The sequence below is a fragment of the Pteropus vampyrus genome, unplaced genomic scaffold (genome assembly GCF_000151845.1).
Source record: "Pteropus vampyrus isolate Shadow unplaced genomic scaffold, Pvam_2.0 Scaffold157, whole genome shotgun sequence".
Lineage (NCBI taxonomy): Eukaryota > Metazoa > Chordata > Mammalia > Chiroptera > Pteropodidae > Pteropus > Pteropus vampyrus.
This window is the reverse complement of record NW_011888938.1, coordinates 579,098-594,845: the sequence shown is the minus strand read 5'-3', so window position 1 is coordinate 594,845 and position 15,748 is coordinate 579,098. Positions and strand designations below refer to the sequence as shown.

The window sequence follows — 15,748 nt, the reverse complement described above, 5'->3', positions numbered from 1 at the left end:
CGGCGCAGCCAGGCGCAGAGCGGTCGCAGCGCGCAGCCGCAGACCCAGGGGTTGCCGCGCAGGCGCAGCGCGTTGAGAGCAGGCAGACCCGCCAGCAGGCCGGGCTTGAGCGCCGACAGCTCGTTGTCCTGCAGGCTGAGCGCACGCAGCAGCGGGAGCGCCCCCAGCGTCGCGGGCTCCAGGCACGCGAGCCGGTTGTCGGCTAGCGAGAGGGCGCGCAGCACGCGCAGCGACGCGAAGGTGCCAGGTGCCAGCGCCTCCAGCTGGTTGGCGCTGAGGTCGAGCTGCTGCAGCGCGCCCAGACCCCAGAAGGCCCGCGCGTGCACCCAGCGCAGCCCGTTCTCGCGCAGGTCCAGGCGCAGCAGTGCGCCCGCGCCCACGAAGGCTCCGGGCGGCAGCGCGCGCACGCGGTTGTGGTCCAGCTGCAGCGCGCGCACGCGCCGGCTCAGGCCCGCTGGCACCGCCGGCAGCGCGCGCCCCGAGCAGTTGGCTTGGCCGCCCGGCGCGCACGCGCACGCCTCCGGACAGTCCGGGGCGTCCGTAGGGGTGGCCGCGGCGGGCTCTTGAGCCCGGACCGGCCACGACGACAGCAGCAGCAGCAACAGCGGCCGCGAGAGAAAGGAGAGACTCAGCATGGGGGCAGCTGTGGAACCCGCGGTGGGAGACCTGCTGCCCGTGTGTCCCTGGAGCCTGTCCGTCTCTAGGCGCTGGCGCAAATGTTAACTCGGCCCGAGCGCCAGCAGTTCCCGTCCCATGGCTGGTCCCGCCTAGGGCGGGGGCTGGGCACGTAGCCAGCGCCCAGTGCTGCCAGCCACCTGTCCTGGAGCTCCGGGTCCCTGCCCCTTGAGTAGTCCACCATCCCGAGCCCCCACTGAGGCCTGAGCAGCTGGACCACACGCACCACCCACATACAACGCATGGAGTGGGACCCAGTGCGCCTGCTCCTCACCCGGTCTTGGCTTGTCCCAGGCTCAGAGAGGTGACCCCAGTGCACGTACACAGTGCTCCCATCCCCTGATCTAGGGATGGGCCACCCCCATGGTGCATGATTGGTGGAGGCAGGAACAAGTAAGCTGTGCAGGGCCGGACTGCACACCTGAGGAGGGAGGCGCGGTCCTGTCTGCCCGTCTGCCCCTCCCCCCCCAAGGACTCGCCTGGAACCTCAAGGACAGTGTCGGTGGGGCAAGGGGCACCAGTGCCAGCCCTCATGTCAAATGCTGCTCTTTCCTGTGAGGCCAGAGTTGCAGGTCCTGTCCTGGCATTTCTGAGGGTGGGGGTGAGGCGAGTAGGGGCCCAGCTTCGTGGGACAAAGCAGGACGGAGACAAAGGCAGAGAGCTGGGCCAAGGGCGCTGCAAGAGGAAGTGGCAACAGCGGGGTGTGGCTCTGGCCCCGGAGGGGACACAGCGGGTGCCTGGCATGACATTGCACAGCCCCCACGGGAGGGGAGAGAAAGGAGATGACACAGGTGCTCACAGACTCCTCCCCCACCCTGCGAGGCAGCTGCCCAGGGGCTCTGGGAGGGGGACAGCGCAGAAGCACCAAATACTGTTTAATTTCCCTTCCCCCGGCTGCCTGCAGCCCTAGTCAGGTGGGGGAGGCAAGGGCGGCTCCTCTGGACTCAGGGATGGAGCCATCGTGTCCATGGGGATGGTCATGAGGCCCTGATCCTCCAGGGGCGGCATCGTGGAGACCTCCAGGTCAGGGTCCACGAGGTGGGACTCTACATGCACTGTTTGCAGATCCATGCGATCTTCCTGGACCCCAAAGCTCTCCACCAATCTGCACAACAGGGGCCGAGTCGGGCTGGCTGTGGGCAACCAGCTGCAGAGGCTCATGAGGCCCCCCAGGGCGGCCGGGCTCTCCGGTCGGTGCTCCTGATGCACTGTGAACCGTATCTCCCAGGGCCAGGGAGCAGGGGCACAGGGAGGACTTGGGGTCCTCCCCTAGGGTCACTCACCTGCTGTCCATGTGTCCGGGGCATGTTTCACTGGGGGGACAAAGGCCGGTGTGAATCCTGGAACAACAGGATTCCAGAAGCACCCCTCACACCTCTCCCCAGCCCACAGTCTGGGAATGCCTTGCCCAAGCCCTTGGTGACATTCCCCGTGGGGTGCAGAGGCCCCTATTCTGTCCAGACTGAGGGCCCAGGGCAAGCAGCATGGCCCTTCGGCCCTCACTGACCCATCCCAGCCCTGGGGCTCACGCACCCCTTGGCTCGAATGACACCAACCGCCACAATGACAAGGGCGAAGAAGCAGCTGGCGCTGATGCCTGCCAGCACCACCAGCAGGGCGATGAGAGCCTCGCGGCTGAGGCCAAGGCTGCATTCGCAGTAGGTTCCAGCTGCAGAAACAGGGCCCGTGCGGCCAAGGGGCCGTCATCATCCGAGGACCCCCAGGGCCACCCCAACCCTGGTGGCCACCAGGACGTGGGGTGCCTGGCCCACCTGGGCAGGGAGGGTCCCTGGCTGGGGTTAGGGTTCGGGGACAGGAGGAGGCACCTGCAGCGGGGATGAGCAAAAGGGACAAACATATCAGGCCAAGGGGGTTGCCGACCAGGCGGGAGTCAGGCTGGGGACAGGGGGCCATGTCCAGCCCCAGCCCCACCACACACCTCTGGACGGAACTTGCCAGAAGCTGCTGACCTCACAGTAGGCCTGTGAGGCAGAGGGGGTGGGGGCAGGGCCTCAGCCGGAGCTTCACTCACTCTTGGGCATCAGGATTCAAGGAGCCCTGGGCAGGCCGCCCTGGGGTGGGGCAGGTAGGGTGGACAGGGGCCTGGTAGCACCCCGCAGTGTCCCGGCCAGATCTGAGGCGGAGGCAGCGGTGGGTGCGTGGCCTTGGGGGATGGTGCTTCATGGGGAGAAGGGCGGGGCGGGGCCACGGAGGGCCACCGGTGGGTGGCCTCAGCCCTCAGTTTCTCTCCCAGGGTAAGAGTGAGGCCTGGAACCCAGCTGACCCATGTCACCCTCTCTCCAAGGCTGGGACAAGCAGGGGCCGAGAGTGACCAGGGGGTGGATCTGTACCTGCCACCCTCACACTGTCTCCTTTTAGGGAGTCCTGTTCATACCCCAGCAATGCCAGGTATAGAGGGCCCCAGATCACCCAGGACAGGTGAAGGTGCTGCCCACAGGCCACAGGCTTTCCCAGAACAGTCCTCCAAGAGGAAGTGGCTCAGAAATGGCTGCAGGCAGCATTGAGGTTTGGGCTTAAATATGTCATTAAAGAGCTCACTGCCACCGCAGGCCCTGCCTGCCGCCCGCCGAGGACCATCCCCTGTGCAGCCTCCCCCTGGGACCAGGCTAACACTGCCAGAGGGCGCGGCTGGCGGCAGGGCAGGGCCTCCTGTCCTCCTGCGCTGCCCCCTTCGCCAACCACCCAGGCAGCAGAAGGGGCCCCCCATGGCTGACCCCACTGGGCTGGGGGTGCGCACTGCTGGGTCCTAGCTGGCCTCTGATCCCTGAGGACCTCCCTGACTCCTGATACAGGACCTGCCAGCAGACCCTGACACATCTCTGCACTGTTGAGTGACGCTGTGACCCAAGACCCTGGGTTATCCACCCTAGTCCACAAACTCCAAAGGGACACAGCAAGCCTGCCTGGGGCTGACGCTGACATCCTGCCAGGCCAGTCCAGCAGGTTTGCATCCTGGTTAGGATGACACAGGCACACCCAGCCTGGTGCCAAGCGGGGCCCCAGCCTGGAAGGAATAGCAGGTGTCAGTGTCGGGGCCTCTGCGGCCCCACCAAAGCCCGGAGGACAGCGGGAAGTCCCTCAGCCTGCTACCACGGCGGCCATGGGACCAAGGGACAGGGCTATCGGCTTGTCAGACCCCTTGAATCTTCGAAGCTGCGAAGCCGCGCCTCATTGCTACACCTCCCTCCGTCCAGCCCGGGGCAAGAACAGCATGCTCAGGAGAGAGAAGGGGCTGCCACTCAGGGCCCCGCAGGAACCAGCCGGCTGAGGGGGAAGGCGGCCTGCAGGGACCTTGGGGCGTGGGGCAGCGGGCAGGGCTCCAGGCCTGGACAGCAGAGGCGCTCCCTCCACAAAGCCTTTGTTGCCTGTGGGGACAGCGCCACCAGGCTACGGTGGCTCCTGCCTGACGCCCGCGCAGCTCTAAGGCCTGGAGCCCGGGCAGGCGAGGAGCTGCGCCGGGCTCAGCAAGGCCCGGGGGCCGCGAGCTCCGAGCCCCAGGCGCGCCTGGCCACACCTCTGGTGCGGGGAGGTAAATGGCCTGCCTGAAAGCAAACCTCGTCGCAAGCCCCAAACACTGTGGCCACCCAACCCAAGTGAGGGACAGGTGGACAAGCGCCCACCTCTTGCCACGAAGGTGAATCCCAGGCAGCCCTCGCTGCTGGGAACGCAGGAAGTTCCTGGCTTAGCATGGTGCTCGCTGCCTGTGCGCCTCACGTCCTGATGGAACCCTGTGTGGCAGCAGCTCTGGGGCTCCCGGCCCAGCACCTGGGGCTGGCCCTCAGGCCGGGCATGGGAGATGACCCGAGTTCTTTCTGAGGCCAGTGGAGTGGGGCTGGAGCTGGAGGCCCACGAGAGGCTTGGGGAGAGCCCCCCCACTGGGGCTCACTCCGCCCGAGCTGTGAGGCTCAGGGTTGCCCATGCGCCAGAACTCCCTCAGGGCTGGGCCTGGCCTCTGCTGCAGCACCCCTCACCTGCTCCCAGGAGCCAGACCCTGCCAGGCGGACAAGAGGCTGGTCTGGAAGAAGAACCTGGACCACGTGACCATGAGGGGCCCACAGAGCCAACAGGGCAGGGCTGAGATGAAGAACCATCCGTTTTACTCTGCACTCTGGGAGGTGGGCAGGGGCACGGGGCTGGGGGGGCGGCCAGGGGCGTGGGGGCGCCTGAGGCCTTGCCCTGCGGGGCCGCGGCCTTCAGCTGCAGTTCCTGGGCAGGCGGTAGACGCCGGCCGCGTAGATGAGCTGCTGGTCGCGCACCTTCTTCTGCAGGAAGCCCTGCAGCTCCTGCAAGTCGATCTCGGCCAGCGCGGGGCCGGTCACCACGAACATGCGCAGCATGCTGTAGATGCGCTCCAGCGACAGGCTCTCCAGGTTGGTCAGCATGGCCTGGATGTACGTCCAGAAGAGCTGGGGGGACAGCCGCATGGTCAGTCAGGCCGCCTCCGCTGCCACCCCAAGCCCCACATTCCCTCTCCCCGTGGGCGCACCAGCAGCTCCTCCTCCTTCTGGTCGGCCTGGGAGGCCATGCCCGAGTCGCTCTCGTCGTCGCTGTCGATGAGGACCATGCTGTCGCGGTCCTGCGGCCGCTCCTCCTCCACCACGGAGAAGGTGCCGGCAGGCTCCTCCCGCAGCACGCCCTGCTGCAGCCACACCGACATCCGCCGCCGCAGCAGCGCCACCGGCATCTTCACCACCTTGCTCAGCTCCTCCAGGGTCCAGCTGGCTGTGTGGGCGGCGGGCACACTAGGCCAACTGGACCAGGCTGCGCCGCCCCCTGCCTCATCAGCCCGCCAGGCCCCTTGGGGAAGGGGATGGGAGGGGCGGCCCGGTCCTGCCCAGCCCTGCGGCACGCACGGCAGCAGTGCCCCGCACAGCCCGGGACTGTGGCTGGGGCCAGTGGGCTCACCTTGGTCCTGGAAATACAGCAGGACCACTGCTTGCACTGGCGTCACTGCCACGGACAGGGTGCGGTCAGCCAGCTCCACATCCATGGTCACCAGGCCCAGGGTGTGCTTCCAGCTGAGGGTCCGCATGGCCTGGGGAGGGCTAGGGTCAGCACAGGCTGCCCAGCGGGCCAGGTGAACGTGGCTCCGCTACCTGGCACTGGGTGAGGGCAGAGCCCCCTGACCTGCTCCCCCAGTGCAGCGGTGGGTGGGCGGCAGCAGGGTGAGTACAGGGGGGCACCGGTTCCCACCCACAGCCACCACAACCGGACAGTGAGGCCCTAACAGCGAGGAAAAAATGACCATGTCTTCACCCCCAGAACCTCCGAGCGTGACCTGCCCTGGCAGACCCGGCTAAGAGGTCGGCCTGGAGGAGAGCGGGCCCTGATGTGATGCGACGCGACCAGCATCCTCAGAAGAGACACACACACCGTGAAGGTGGACACAGGAAGAAGCCCTATGGAGACGGGGGCAGGGACTGCGGGGACGCGGCCACAAGCAGCGCCGGGGTGGACCGGCACTGGACGCCGGAGGCGAGAAGGCCCTCCTCCAGCTCGCAGAGGGGTCAGGGCCCTGCTGACGGCGTGCTTAGGCTCCAGCCTCCAGAACTGAGACAAGACCCTGGTCTGCGGTGCTCGGTTACGGCAGTCATAGGAAGCAGACTCTGGTTCCAGGAAGGGATGCTGCTGTGACACCTGAAATGTGGGAGTGGCCACAGAGCTGGGTGATGAACAGAGGTTGGGAGCTTTGCGCTGCATGCTCAGAAAAGCCTGGAAGGCCTTGGAGAGACAGGTGTTAGAAACGCAGACGGTAAAGGCCATTCTGGTGAGGTCTGTGGAAACGCTGGTTCTAAGCCCTCCTTTGTGGCACTCCTCACTCAGGAACGTGGACAAAAGGCAATCCTTGTGATAAGATGGCCAAGACCCCGATGAGCTGGGTTCTGTCGGGTGACAAGCAGAACCTACAAGTGATGACCCTGGATGTTTAGCTGAGATTTCCGAGCAGAACAGGAGGTGCGACCTTTCTCCTGCTGCGAAGACCCAGCACTGGGTAATCTGGACATGTCTCTGTGCTCTGGAGACAAAGCCAAGAGTGTAGCCAAAGAGAGGAGCTGGGTGACAGTGGGGCCAGCCACTCTTTGAGGCCAGCACAGAGACGGATTGTCCGGAGTGGACGGGAGGGCCTGTGCCTCGTGGCCTGGACGCTGTGTGTGGAGGCCGACACTGTTTTTGATAATTTTTTGCTACTGGACACGCTGCCGGCCTGACTGCACAGGGGACAGCCACATGGGAGTGGGAGTCTGCAGGCAGGACCTTGGCGAGGAGCCCTGGCCCGCACATGCGGCCACCGAAGCAGGCCAAGAAGGCAGCACCAGGCGAGGTCCTCCTCAGGCCTCAAGATCGGGTGGGGCTTCCTGCTGGGGTCTCAGCCTTGCCGGGGTGTCTGCCCGATACCCTTCTCAGAGCTATCTGCTTGAAAGACAACTAGTGTCTGGTTCCACAGGCTCAGAGCCGAAGGACTCGTGCCCCAGGATGCATCAGACCCACATCTCACCCTCGCCTGACTCGATGCTCTTTAGATGCTGAGGTTTGGGACTTTTTTTCATTGGAGATTTGGGACTTCTGAGTTGATATTTAGCAGAGATTTTGAACTCAGCATTGATGCCGGAGGGTTAAGACGTTTGGAAATGTTGGAATCGACTGAACATGTTTTGCGTGGGAAGGACATGAGTCCGGGGGTCCGGAAGGCGGACTCTTACAGGCTGAATAGTGATCTCCCAAGAGACGTTACACCCTCACGCCCAACACCTCCCAGGGGGGCTGTATTCGGAAGTCAGGTCATTAGACATAGTTAAGAAGAGATCACACCGGAGTAGAGTCAGCTCCCAAACCAACATGCCTGGCGACCTTGTAGGAGGGACGTTTGGATGGAGACACGGAAGCCACGTGACAGAGGCAGAGGTTGGAAGGGCGCACCTACCAGCCCAGGATGCCTGGGAGCCACGAGAAGCTACGGGAGGCAGGAAGAACCCTCCCCTGGAGCCCTCCGAGGGAGCACAGCCCTACAACACCTCGATTTTGGACTTGCAGCTGAGACAGTAAACGCTGGCGCTAAGCCCTCCTTTGCAGACTCCTCACTCAGCCACTCTGGGCCAAGCGCTGCTGAGTCCTTCTGCCCTCTCCCCATCTCCTAAGGGGGAGGCAGCACGCAACCCCGTTCGCAGAAACAAAGTGGACACTGAGGCGGCGAGCAGCAGAGCCGCGGCCTGGCTCTCGGGCTCCAAGGCCGTGGCCTCCATGGCTGGCACCTACCGCAGCAGGGCAAGGACAAGGCCCAGCGCAGACAGCACAGGCCAGGGCAGCATGGGCTGTGAGGCCACCCGCCCATGTCCAGTAGTCCTGGGGCCAGAAACTCAGCTGGTGGGAGCCAGGGGTACTGTGGCCACAGGCCTATCCCCTCGGTGCAGCCTTGGGGCCCGCTCCAGCCACTCCAGTGTCCAGTGGGAGTTCAGAAACAGTGCCCCAACACGTGGCCTTAACATCAGGCACACAGACCTGAGCAGCGAGGAAGGCCGCTCACCTCCACGGCAGCCAGGAGGGATGGGGCAAGGCGCCCAGCACACAGATACAGATGCCCTCGACCAGGGAGAGGTGGGCGCGAGGTGCGGCCTGGCACTAGCAGGAAGCATGCGGCGGCCAGCAGCCCAGTGGGGGCCACACAGACGGCACACTGCCCCATGCAGGGCTGCCCCGAACACGGCCCCTCCTGGCCTCCAGGGCCCCTGCCCGCACCGCCTCTGGAAGGAAAGCCCCTCTGAGGACTGGCTGGCCAACACCAAGCCCTTGTCCCTCGGGAACTAGGCTCCTGGCCCAACAGCAATTCAGGCAGAGCCCTGGGGGAGCCACCATCACTCCTGCTTGGTCCCCAACCCAGCCCCACCTGCCCCCACCTGCCCCCACCTGGGCTGCATGTGGAGGTTCCGGGAGCCCTGGTGCCCTCTGTGTCTGAGGCCCAGGTGCTCCCAGGGCTCAGGGTCTACACCCCAGACACCTGCTCTACTCATCCTCAGCTTGGGTGCCCGGTGTCCCCTGAGGCTAAGTGCTCGCTGGGCTACACCACGGCCTCGCAGGCCTCTCGACCCACTCATCAGCCCCAGAACCCACTTCTCTACCTATCCCCAGAAACCTGTGGCAGGTATCACAACTCCCTCCTTTCTCCTGCCAAGTCTCGACTAAACCGTCACCTGAAAGGAAGCGTCCTCTGTGCCACCAAGCCCTGCCCACCACAGGCTCCACCCACCACCCCCTGCCACCTGAAGCATCTCCTGACTTGGCCCTCAGGCTAACCCGGCCAGTCTGCACCTCCTGTCTGTCTCCTCCTCGCCCAGCCCCACACCCCCAGGGACCAGACAGTGGGCAGAATAGTCCTGGTCCCCAGAACCCTGAGTTCAGGGAAACAGCTTCCAGGGGTGTCAGCCGGGGCAAGGCAGGGTAGGGTCACCGAGGTCAAACGCCTCCAAAGCAACCTGCAGACTTCCCAGAGGCAGCTCCTGGGCATGTGCCCACAGCAGACGCAGCCTGACTCCCTGGGGCCAATGCCACCCCCCACGCCCTGGTTCTGGGAGGCCAGAGAGTGGACAGTGGAAGAGAAAGCCCAGAGGGTCAGGGCTGTGAGGACAGCACAGGTGACACAAGGACATGCGCACGTGCCGGGGGAGCAGAGTACAGGTGGACCCTCCGTCCCAGTGTGGAGACCCCACAGGACGCCAGGAGGGGCCTGCATGTGAACCCCCCCAGCTGCTCGGGCGCCGCCGGGCTTAGCCTGAGCAGTGCGGTCCTTCCGCAGGGAGGTGGCAGTACCTTCAGCTTCTCATACTTCTTGCAGTAGACCTCCAGGGCTTCCCTGATGTCCTCGGGGACCTCCAGCTTCTCGTCCTTGAAGGGGGGCCAGAACTCGCTGGACAGGATGACGGCGTAGACCCCGAACGGCGGCTGCTCGTCCGCGGGCCGCTTCTCGTCCTCCTCACGGATGTTGGCGTTGATGCGGCGGGAGTCTGCCATATCCTGGGGGAGAAGCCGGGGTCAGGCGACGGCCAGGGCGTGCTGTGTGGGGCGGGGCAGGGCTGGCGGTGCCCACCTTCAGCATGACCTCGCAGAAGTGCATCGGGGCCTCTCCGAAGCGCAGCTTCAGCAGCTCCACGTTGCGGATCTCCCTGCGGGGAGGAGCGAGTCGCAGGCCCCTGGGGCAGAGCGCCCGCAGTCCCCATGCAGGGCCGCCCCCTGGCCAGCAGGTGGCAGGAAGCATAGGTCCGGCCGTCAGGGTCCTGGGCCAGCTCCGTCCCAGCCGAGGCCCAGAGTCCAGGGACCTGCTTCCCCCCATTCCTGGGCCTCCCCGGGCAGCAGGGGGCACAAGGCAGTGCCTGTATGGCCTGAGGGGACCCAGCTGGCAGACGCACACTGGGGCCCAAAGGGTGGCCTCAGAGAGTGGCGCTGTGGCCTGGAGCCCAGCCTCACCGCTCAGGGCTGAAGCTGAACTGGTGTAGCAAGCGGTCAGCCAGCAGCGAGCGGTACTCGTTGATGAACAGGTCCTTGCTGCCGTAGATGCTGACCAGCAGGCTGATGATGTCCGAGGAGCGCCGCTTGGAGCTGGACTTGCCTGCACAGCACAGAGAAGAGTGCCACTGGCACCTCGTGGGGACAGAGGCGGCGCCTGTGCCACCTGCTGAGCCCACGGGGCCTGGGGCTGGGTGCCGAGTGGGTCAGGAGTGCCCAGGCTGCCCTCTTACAGGCCCGGAGGGACACGGCACATGACAGCCCACCCTAGCCAGCTGAAGTACTCTAGGAGGTGGGAAGGTGGGATGCTGACCTCTGACCCCTGACCCCCTCAAGCCCCAGGGCACATGGGGCGACCACTGGGAGACCAGAGTGTCCACCGGCTGGACCCTCCAGTGCAGAGCCCGGTGGGCCTGGCAGCGCAGACCTGGGTCGGCGTCCACGGGGTCGGGGACCCAGTCCTCGGGCTCGCCGGAGTCATCCTCGCTGTCCTGGCCGGTCTCCAGGCTCGCTGGGTCTGTCTTGGACAGCTCGACAGCCAAGTCCCCCGTCCCGTCCGAGTCCCCCGTCAGCCCGGCCACGATCTGCCGCACCGTGTCCTCCCGAGTCCTGTGATGTGGGTCTCAGTGCCCGCCCGGCTGACCTCATGACCCCAGGCCCCCCCCAGGAGCCAGTGCCTCGGCCACAGGCCCAAAACAGGCCCGTCAAGCTTTTCCTCAAAAAAGGAGGAGAAAGAGAAGCTGACCACCACCACTTCCGGGGAGCAGCAGGAGCCGCAATGACCGGAAGGACCCAGGGCCAGGCTGTGCGTGGCTGAGGGGAGGCCAGTGCGAGTCAGCGCAGCTCCAGGTGCCCCTGCAGCCCCAGCCTGCAGCCCCCACTGCCCCCAAGGGACTGAGGACAACTGTGCCACTGTGCTGGCTCCAACCCGCTCTCCAATGCAGCCTCCACTCCTGTCACAGAAAACGCTGAGCACAGGGCCCTGTGCCACCCTGTCGGCCTAGCTGAGGCCTAGCTGAGCGAGGGTGCCACTGTGCCAGGACAGGGAGGGGGCGGGGGCGTGGTGACACTGAGCAGCAAGGACAGAGGCCAGCATCATCAAGAGAAAGTCGCCCGTCCAGGCCGGGCCACTCGGCCTAGTAGGAGGGACAGAGCAACCCTGGTGTCCCACTAGGACTCATGGGAGCTTGGCTGCACGAGCGGAGCTAGGAGACCAGCACCATGGCTGAGTGGTTGGGGAGCCGCCTGCGACACGCACCTCAGGTATCGGCGAATGGGCTCACAAGCCACCTCCAGGATGACCATGGAGGGATCCAGGACGCGCAGTGCCTTGATGGCAGAGATGTAGAGAGTGATGATATCACATGTGTTGACACCTACAGCCGAGAGAGGAGGCCGGCCATGACGGCAGCGCCCGGGACAACACAGTCACGGAGGCAGCCACGTGCTGGCCAGGTGGTCCTCAGGTGCCCCTGAGACCTCACTCCCCAGGACACCAGTGTGACCTACAGGGAGCTGCTCCCTCTCCCCTCCTCCACCCACTCTGGGCCTCCTCCAGAACAAGCCCTCTCCTCAGCCAGCGTCTTTGTCAGGTGCCTGCGCGGCACCCCACCCCCAGGCCAAACCCGTGAGTTCCCCCAGTGCCCTACAGAGGGTGGAGCAGAGGCCCCCAAACCCCTAGGCCACAGCACGCTTCTCAACCCTCAACCCACTCCACCCAGACCCGCGAGTGGGCTGGATCTGGGGCCCAAGGGAGCACGGTGCGTGGCCACCGGACCTGGGTGGAGGAGCCGCGTCTCCAAGGCGGCCTTCAGGGACACCAGCAGCTGCTGCCTCTGGTCGGTCCTCTCCAGGCAGTACTTAAGGTCCTCGACGGCCGGCCGGGAGTCTGGGAAGTCTGCAGGGAGAAGGCCGTCCTCACACGGGCACAGCCGGGACATGCGAGGGAGCCCGCAGCTGGCAGCACCGGAGGGCAGCAGCCGTTGCCCTGATACCTTTCCTGCCCACGTGTCTGACCACAACCGCCCTACAGGGTGGGCAGACAGCGACGCCCAAGGGGCCAGTCCAGAGCAGGGACGTGAAGCTGAGGGGGCAGGGGCGGACACTCAGGGGCGCCGTCCGGCACCCCCCACAGCTGCGCTGATTCAGACACTGGGGGAGGGGCCCAGCTCCGCTCAGGACAGCACAGCCCAGGGAGGAGGGCCAGCGGGCAGCCACCTCGGATGATGCTGAAGAGCTCCTCGATGCGCAGGCTGGCGTACACGCGATAGAAGAACCTCTGCACGTGGCAGCGCCAGCGCCGCAGCGTGCTGCTGGCCTCGGGGGACGCGGGCCTGGCGGGGCCGTCCTGCAGGAACACCTTGCCCAGCCAGCCGACCACCCTCTCGATCCACTGTCGGGAGAGCACAGGTGTAGGGGGCAGGGCTGAGCTCCAGTCTGACCTAGAACGGAGCAGGGGAGGGGCTGCATGCTACCACCCTGTTGCCTGGGCCCTGGGAGTCCCAAGGCCACCTGCTCCAGAGGCCAGAGGCACAGCTGCGTCCGTAGGACGATGGGCCCAAAGGGGCGTGCCAGGCCCTCCATCGATGCCCACCGTGAACCTCACACGTGCAACAGAAGCCTGACGTAGGGCACAGAGCCTGTGCTCGCCCCCCCCCACCGCTCCCCAAAGACAGACACACCCCGGGGACTGCACAAGTGACGAGCCCTCGTGCCGACAACTCAGAGGACAGGGAGGACATTTCTAGAGCACGTGCACGTAAACCTACTAAGAGGGAGCGCCACACGGGCTCACGGACGCGCACGTCCCCACCCCAGACCGTCTGGACACCTTGCAACCTGGAGGTGCACGGTCATCCCAAACCGGCCTCTGGGCCCCCACCCACTCCAGAGCACTGCTGTGGGGACACTCGCTTTGAACGCCCCACGGCAGCCAGTCTCCATCCTCAGGAAGCAGACGCTAGAAAACGGGGAGGACCCGCGGGAAGTGCAAGCGGTTGGGCGGCCCCATGGTCGGGCCCAGCTCATCCGTGACTCTGGGGAGTCCAGAGCAAAGCCTGAGCCACACCCCAACAGCATGGGCGCCCCGAGGCCCCTCACTGTGACGCACCAGACCTCAGCATGGCCTCCCGCCCCGTGATCCCACACAGACCGTGCTGAGCGTGTCAGGGCTGTTTCTTGCTGTCACCAGGGAAGAGGGCCCTTAAGGACTGGCTTCCACCCAGCACCAAGACATCTGGAACCACCGCTGAGATCCCGCTCCACCCAGGCCTCCACATCCTGGCCACCTCTAAAGCCAGGACGTCAGGCCTGCCAGAAACGAACTCCCCAGTGCCCAGGGGCCACGGCCCGAGGGGCCCGTCCTCACCTTGTGGAACTCGCGCAGGAAGGAGCGCTCGTACTCGCCCCGGCAGCGGTCCTCCATCCTCTCCCGGGTGACCTGGTGCAGGGTGGTGGTCACGGCCTCGGCACTGACGCGCTCCAGCAGACTGAGCCTGTGTCTGGGGGACAGCCTCCTGAGGAGCACGCCCCACCCCCGCCCGGCGCAGACCCCCCGCGGCTCCCCACAGAGGCACACTGCGCCCAGGGCCTCGAGGGAAAGGTACTGGGAGGATGGAGGATGGCAAGGCACTGCCCGCCGTCCCCAGCTGGCCTCTCTGCCTGGGTTGGGACACTGGGCTTCGCTGTGTGAGCAGCATGTGTGGCTCTCAGGAGCCGAAGCCTCGTCTCCTAGAGGCGGCTCTGAAACGACGGCTGTACCCCTTCACCCCGGCCACGTACGTAGAGACGCCACTGCTGCCGCCTTCCAATGCAAACCCTGGTCTGCAATGGCAAAGGGACGCAGGAGGAGATGTAAAGCGACGTTTCTGTGTAACCGTCACCTGGGCTGAAGGAGGGAGCCAGCCCCAACGAAGCGCGCAGGGTCCAGGGGGTCCTGTGCTCGCCTGCCTCTCCCTTCCCGGGCCTCATCTGTCCTAGGAGAGACCGTTCAGGTCGCCTTGACCCTGCTGGCAATGGGACTGCTCCCTAAGTTCAGCTACAAGACTCTCTCCCTAACAGCTGCACTGCTGCCACGGCACTTGACGTGGCAAAACTGTCGTAGAGGCCGAGGAGAGCGGACAGCCAGCACAGGAAGACCTGGCTCTGGCGCCAACGACGACACAACAGAATCCTCCCCTCTTTAGGAGCCGGAGAGGGGTCTGCTTGCCCAGCACACTGGCCTAACCTCCAACTCATTCTAGAGAGCAGAAACAGCACGCCCGCCCTTTGCAATTCCGGGGTGAACACCGCTCTCCCCGGAGGCTGCAGAAGGCACAGCCGAATGCAGCACGGCCCAGGAAACAGAATCAGGAAGGATCTTACCGCGAGCAAAGCACAAGACCCTGAGCTAGTGTGAGTGACAGACAAGCTTGTGCCCAGGACAAAAGGTGTTAACTCACAGCACAAGGATCCCGGGGACCCCTCTGTCATGGCCACGGCTATTAGGACAGGTAGAGACCCCGGCCAGCTCACCAGCTCTCCGCAGAGGCCAGCTGGACCCTGGGGAGCAGTGGGACGCAGGACGAACAGGGGCACGGCCACGTGGGCGTGAGTACTCACAGGACCTGGCTGAGCTGGTGGAACCGCTCCAGCGCTTGGCGGCACCAGCACTGCTGCTTGTCACTGCCACATCCCGCACACAGTGGGCTCTGCAGGAGCCGGTAGTACCGGCGGCGGGCGTACCTGCTGTCCAAGTCCCCCTCCAGTTCCGGATCTGTGCCCCCTTCCCCCTTCCTCTTACTCTGCATGTAGACCCTCAAAAAGCGGCCGTAGAGGCGCTGGACCATCTCCTGGAAGGCTCTGGGAGTGGAGAAGAACAGTACACCCCGCACGGTGGTGTGCACCTTCTCCCGCAGCCCCTGGGCGCCAGTGCCCATCAGCAAGCCCAGGCGAGTCCATTTCTCCAGGAGCTCCAGGCTGCGCAGGTAGGGATCCAGGCGGCTCTCCAGCAGGCCGAAAGCGTCCAGGAGCAGCAGAAGGCACTGGGGCTCGTCGGCACAGTTCTCGCGCTGGGAGATGGCGTTCCAGAACTCCAGGGAGATGTTGGCCTGCAGGTCGCTCTGCAGCACCTCCACGAACCACTCCTCCAGGACGGAGTGCAGGCCGTGGCCCCTCAGAACCTCCACCGCCGCCCGCAGCTCCTCCTCCTTCGGCGGGACCGCCCCGCTGGTCCGGGAGGACGCCTGGGGTGCAGGAAACCGTGAGGAAAGGGCGAGCGGCGCAGAGGTGAGGAGGGCGGGAAGGGCCGGACCGGAGGGGAGGCCGCGGAACCCCGCTGCTCCTCATCCGGAGCGCAGGGACGCGGGGCCGACACGAGGGGAGGGCTGCCGCGGGGGCCGAACGAGGCGGGACTGAGGCGGGCGACGCACGGAGCCGGAGGAACCGGAGGGTGCACGCCCCAACGAAGGGCGCCGGGCCGCGGGAACCGCGCTCAGGCCTCACCAGTCCCAGCGCGGTCGGCGGCACCAGCCCGGTGCTCACGGTATTCCAGGCCGCCAGCAGCTGCTGCGTCGGCCCG

At 65.6% G+C, this 15,748-nt stretch overlaps 3 protein-coding genes across 3 annotated transcripts in view; all 3 read right to left on the bottom strand.

Annotated features, from left to right (window-relative positions):
- LRRC26 (leucine rich repeat containing 26) overlaps positions 1–744 on the bottom strand; it is a 1,677-nt gene extending 933 nt beyond the window's left edge. The window contains exon 1 of the mRNA XM_011369955.2: positions 5–744. Within this exon, the coding sequence (XP_011368257.1) occupies positions 5–635 (631 nt within the window). The 5' untranslated portion in view covers positions 636–744. The remainder of the gene's footprint in view (positions 1–4) is intronic.
- Positions 745–1,554: 810 nt separating this feature from the next.
- Positions 1,555–4,637, bottom strand: TMEM210 (transmembrane protein 210). The gene is made up of 4 exons (XM_011369954.2): positions 2,502–4,637; positions 2,209–2,344; positions 1,959–1,988; positions 1,555–1,780 (listed from the first exon to the last, which is right to left on the bottom strand). Exons 1-4 carry the CDS (start codon positions 2,587–2,589, stop codon positions 1,582–1,584), a joined length of 453 nt encoding a protein of 150 aa, XP_011368256.1. The 5' UTR covers positions 2,590–4,637; the 3' UTR covers positions 1,555–1,581.
- A 134-nt stretch (positions 4,638–4,771) lies between these two features.
- On the bottom strand, positions 4,772–15,744 carry ANAPC2 (anaphase promoting complex subunit 2; the record flags this gene model as incomplete). Its single annotated transcript, XM_011369953.2, has 13 exons — positions 4,772–5,102; positions 5,183–5,418; positions 5,602–5,731; positions 9,499–9,702; positions 9,776–9,851; positions 10,153–10,294; positions 10,619–10,800; positions 11,450–11,567; positions 11,969–12,088; positions 12,409–12,583; positions 13,559–13,691; positions 14,791–15,413; positions 15,673–15,744. Coding segments are annotated over 13 exons (2,424 nt in total), but the record flags the coding sequence as incomplete, so codon positions are not given.
- Positions 15,745–15,748: the final 4 nt, after the last annotated feature.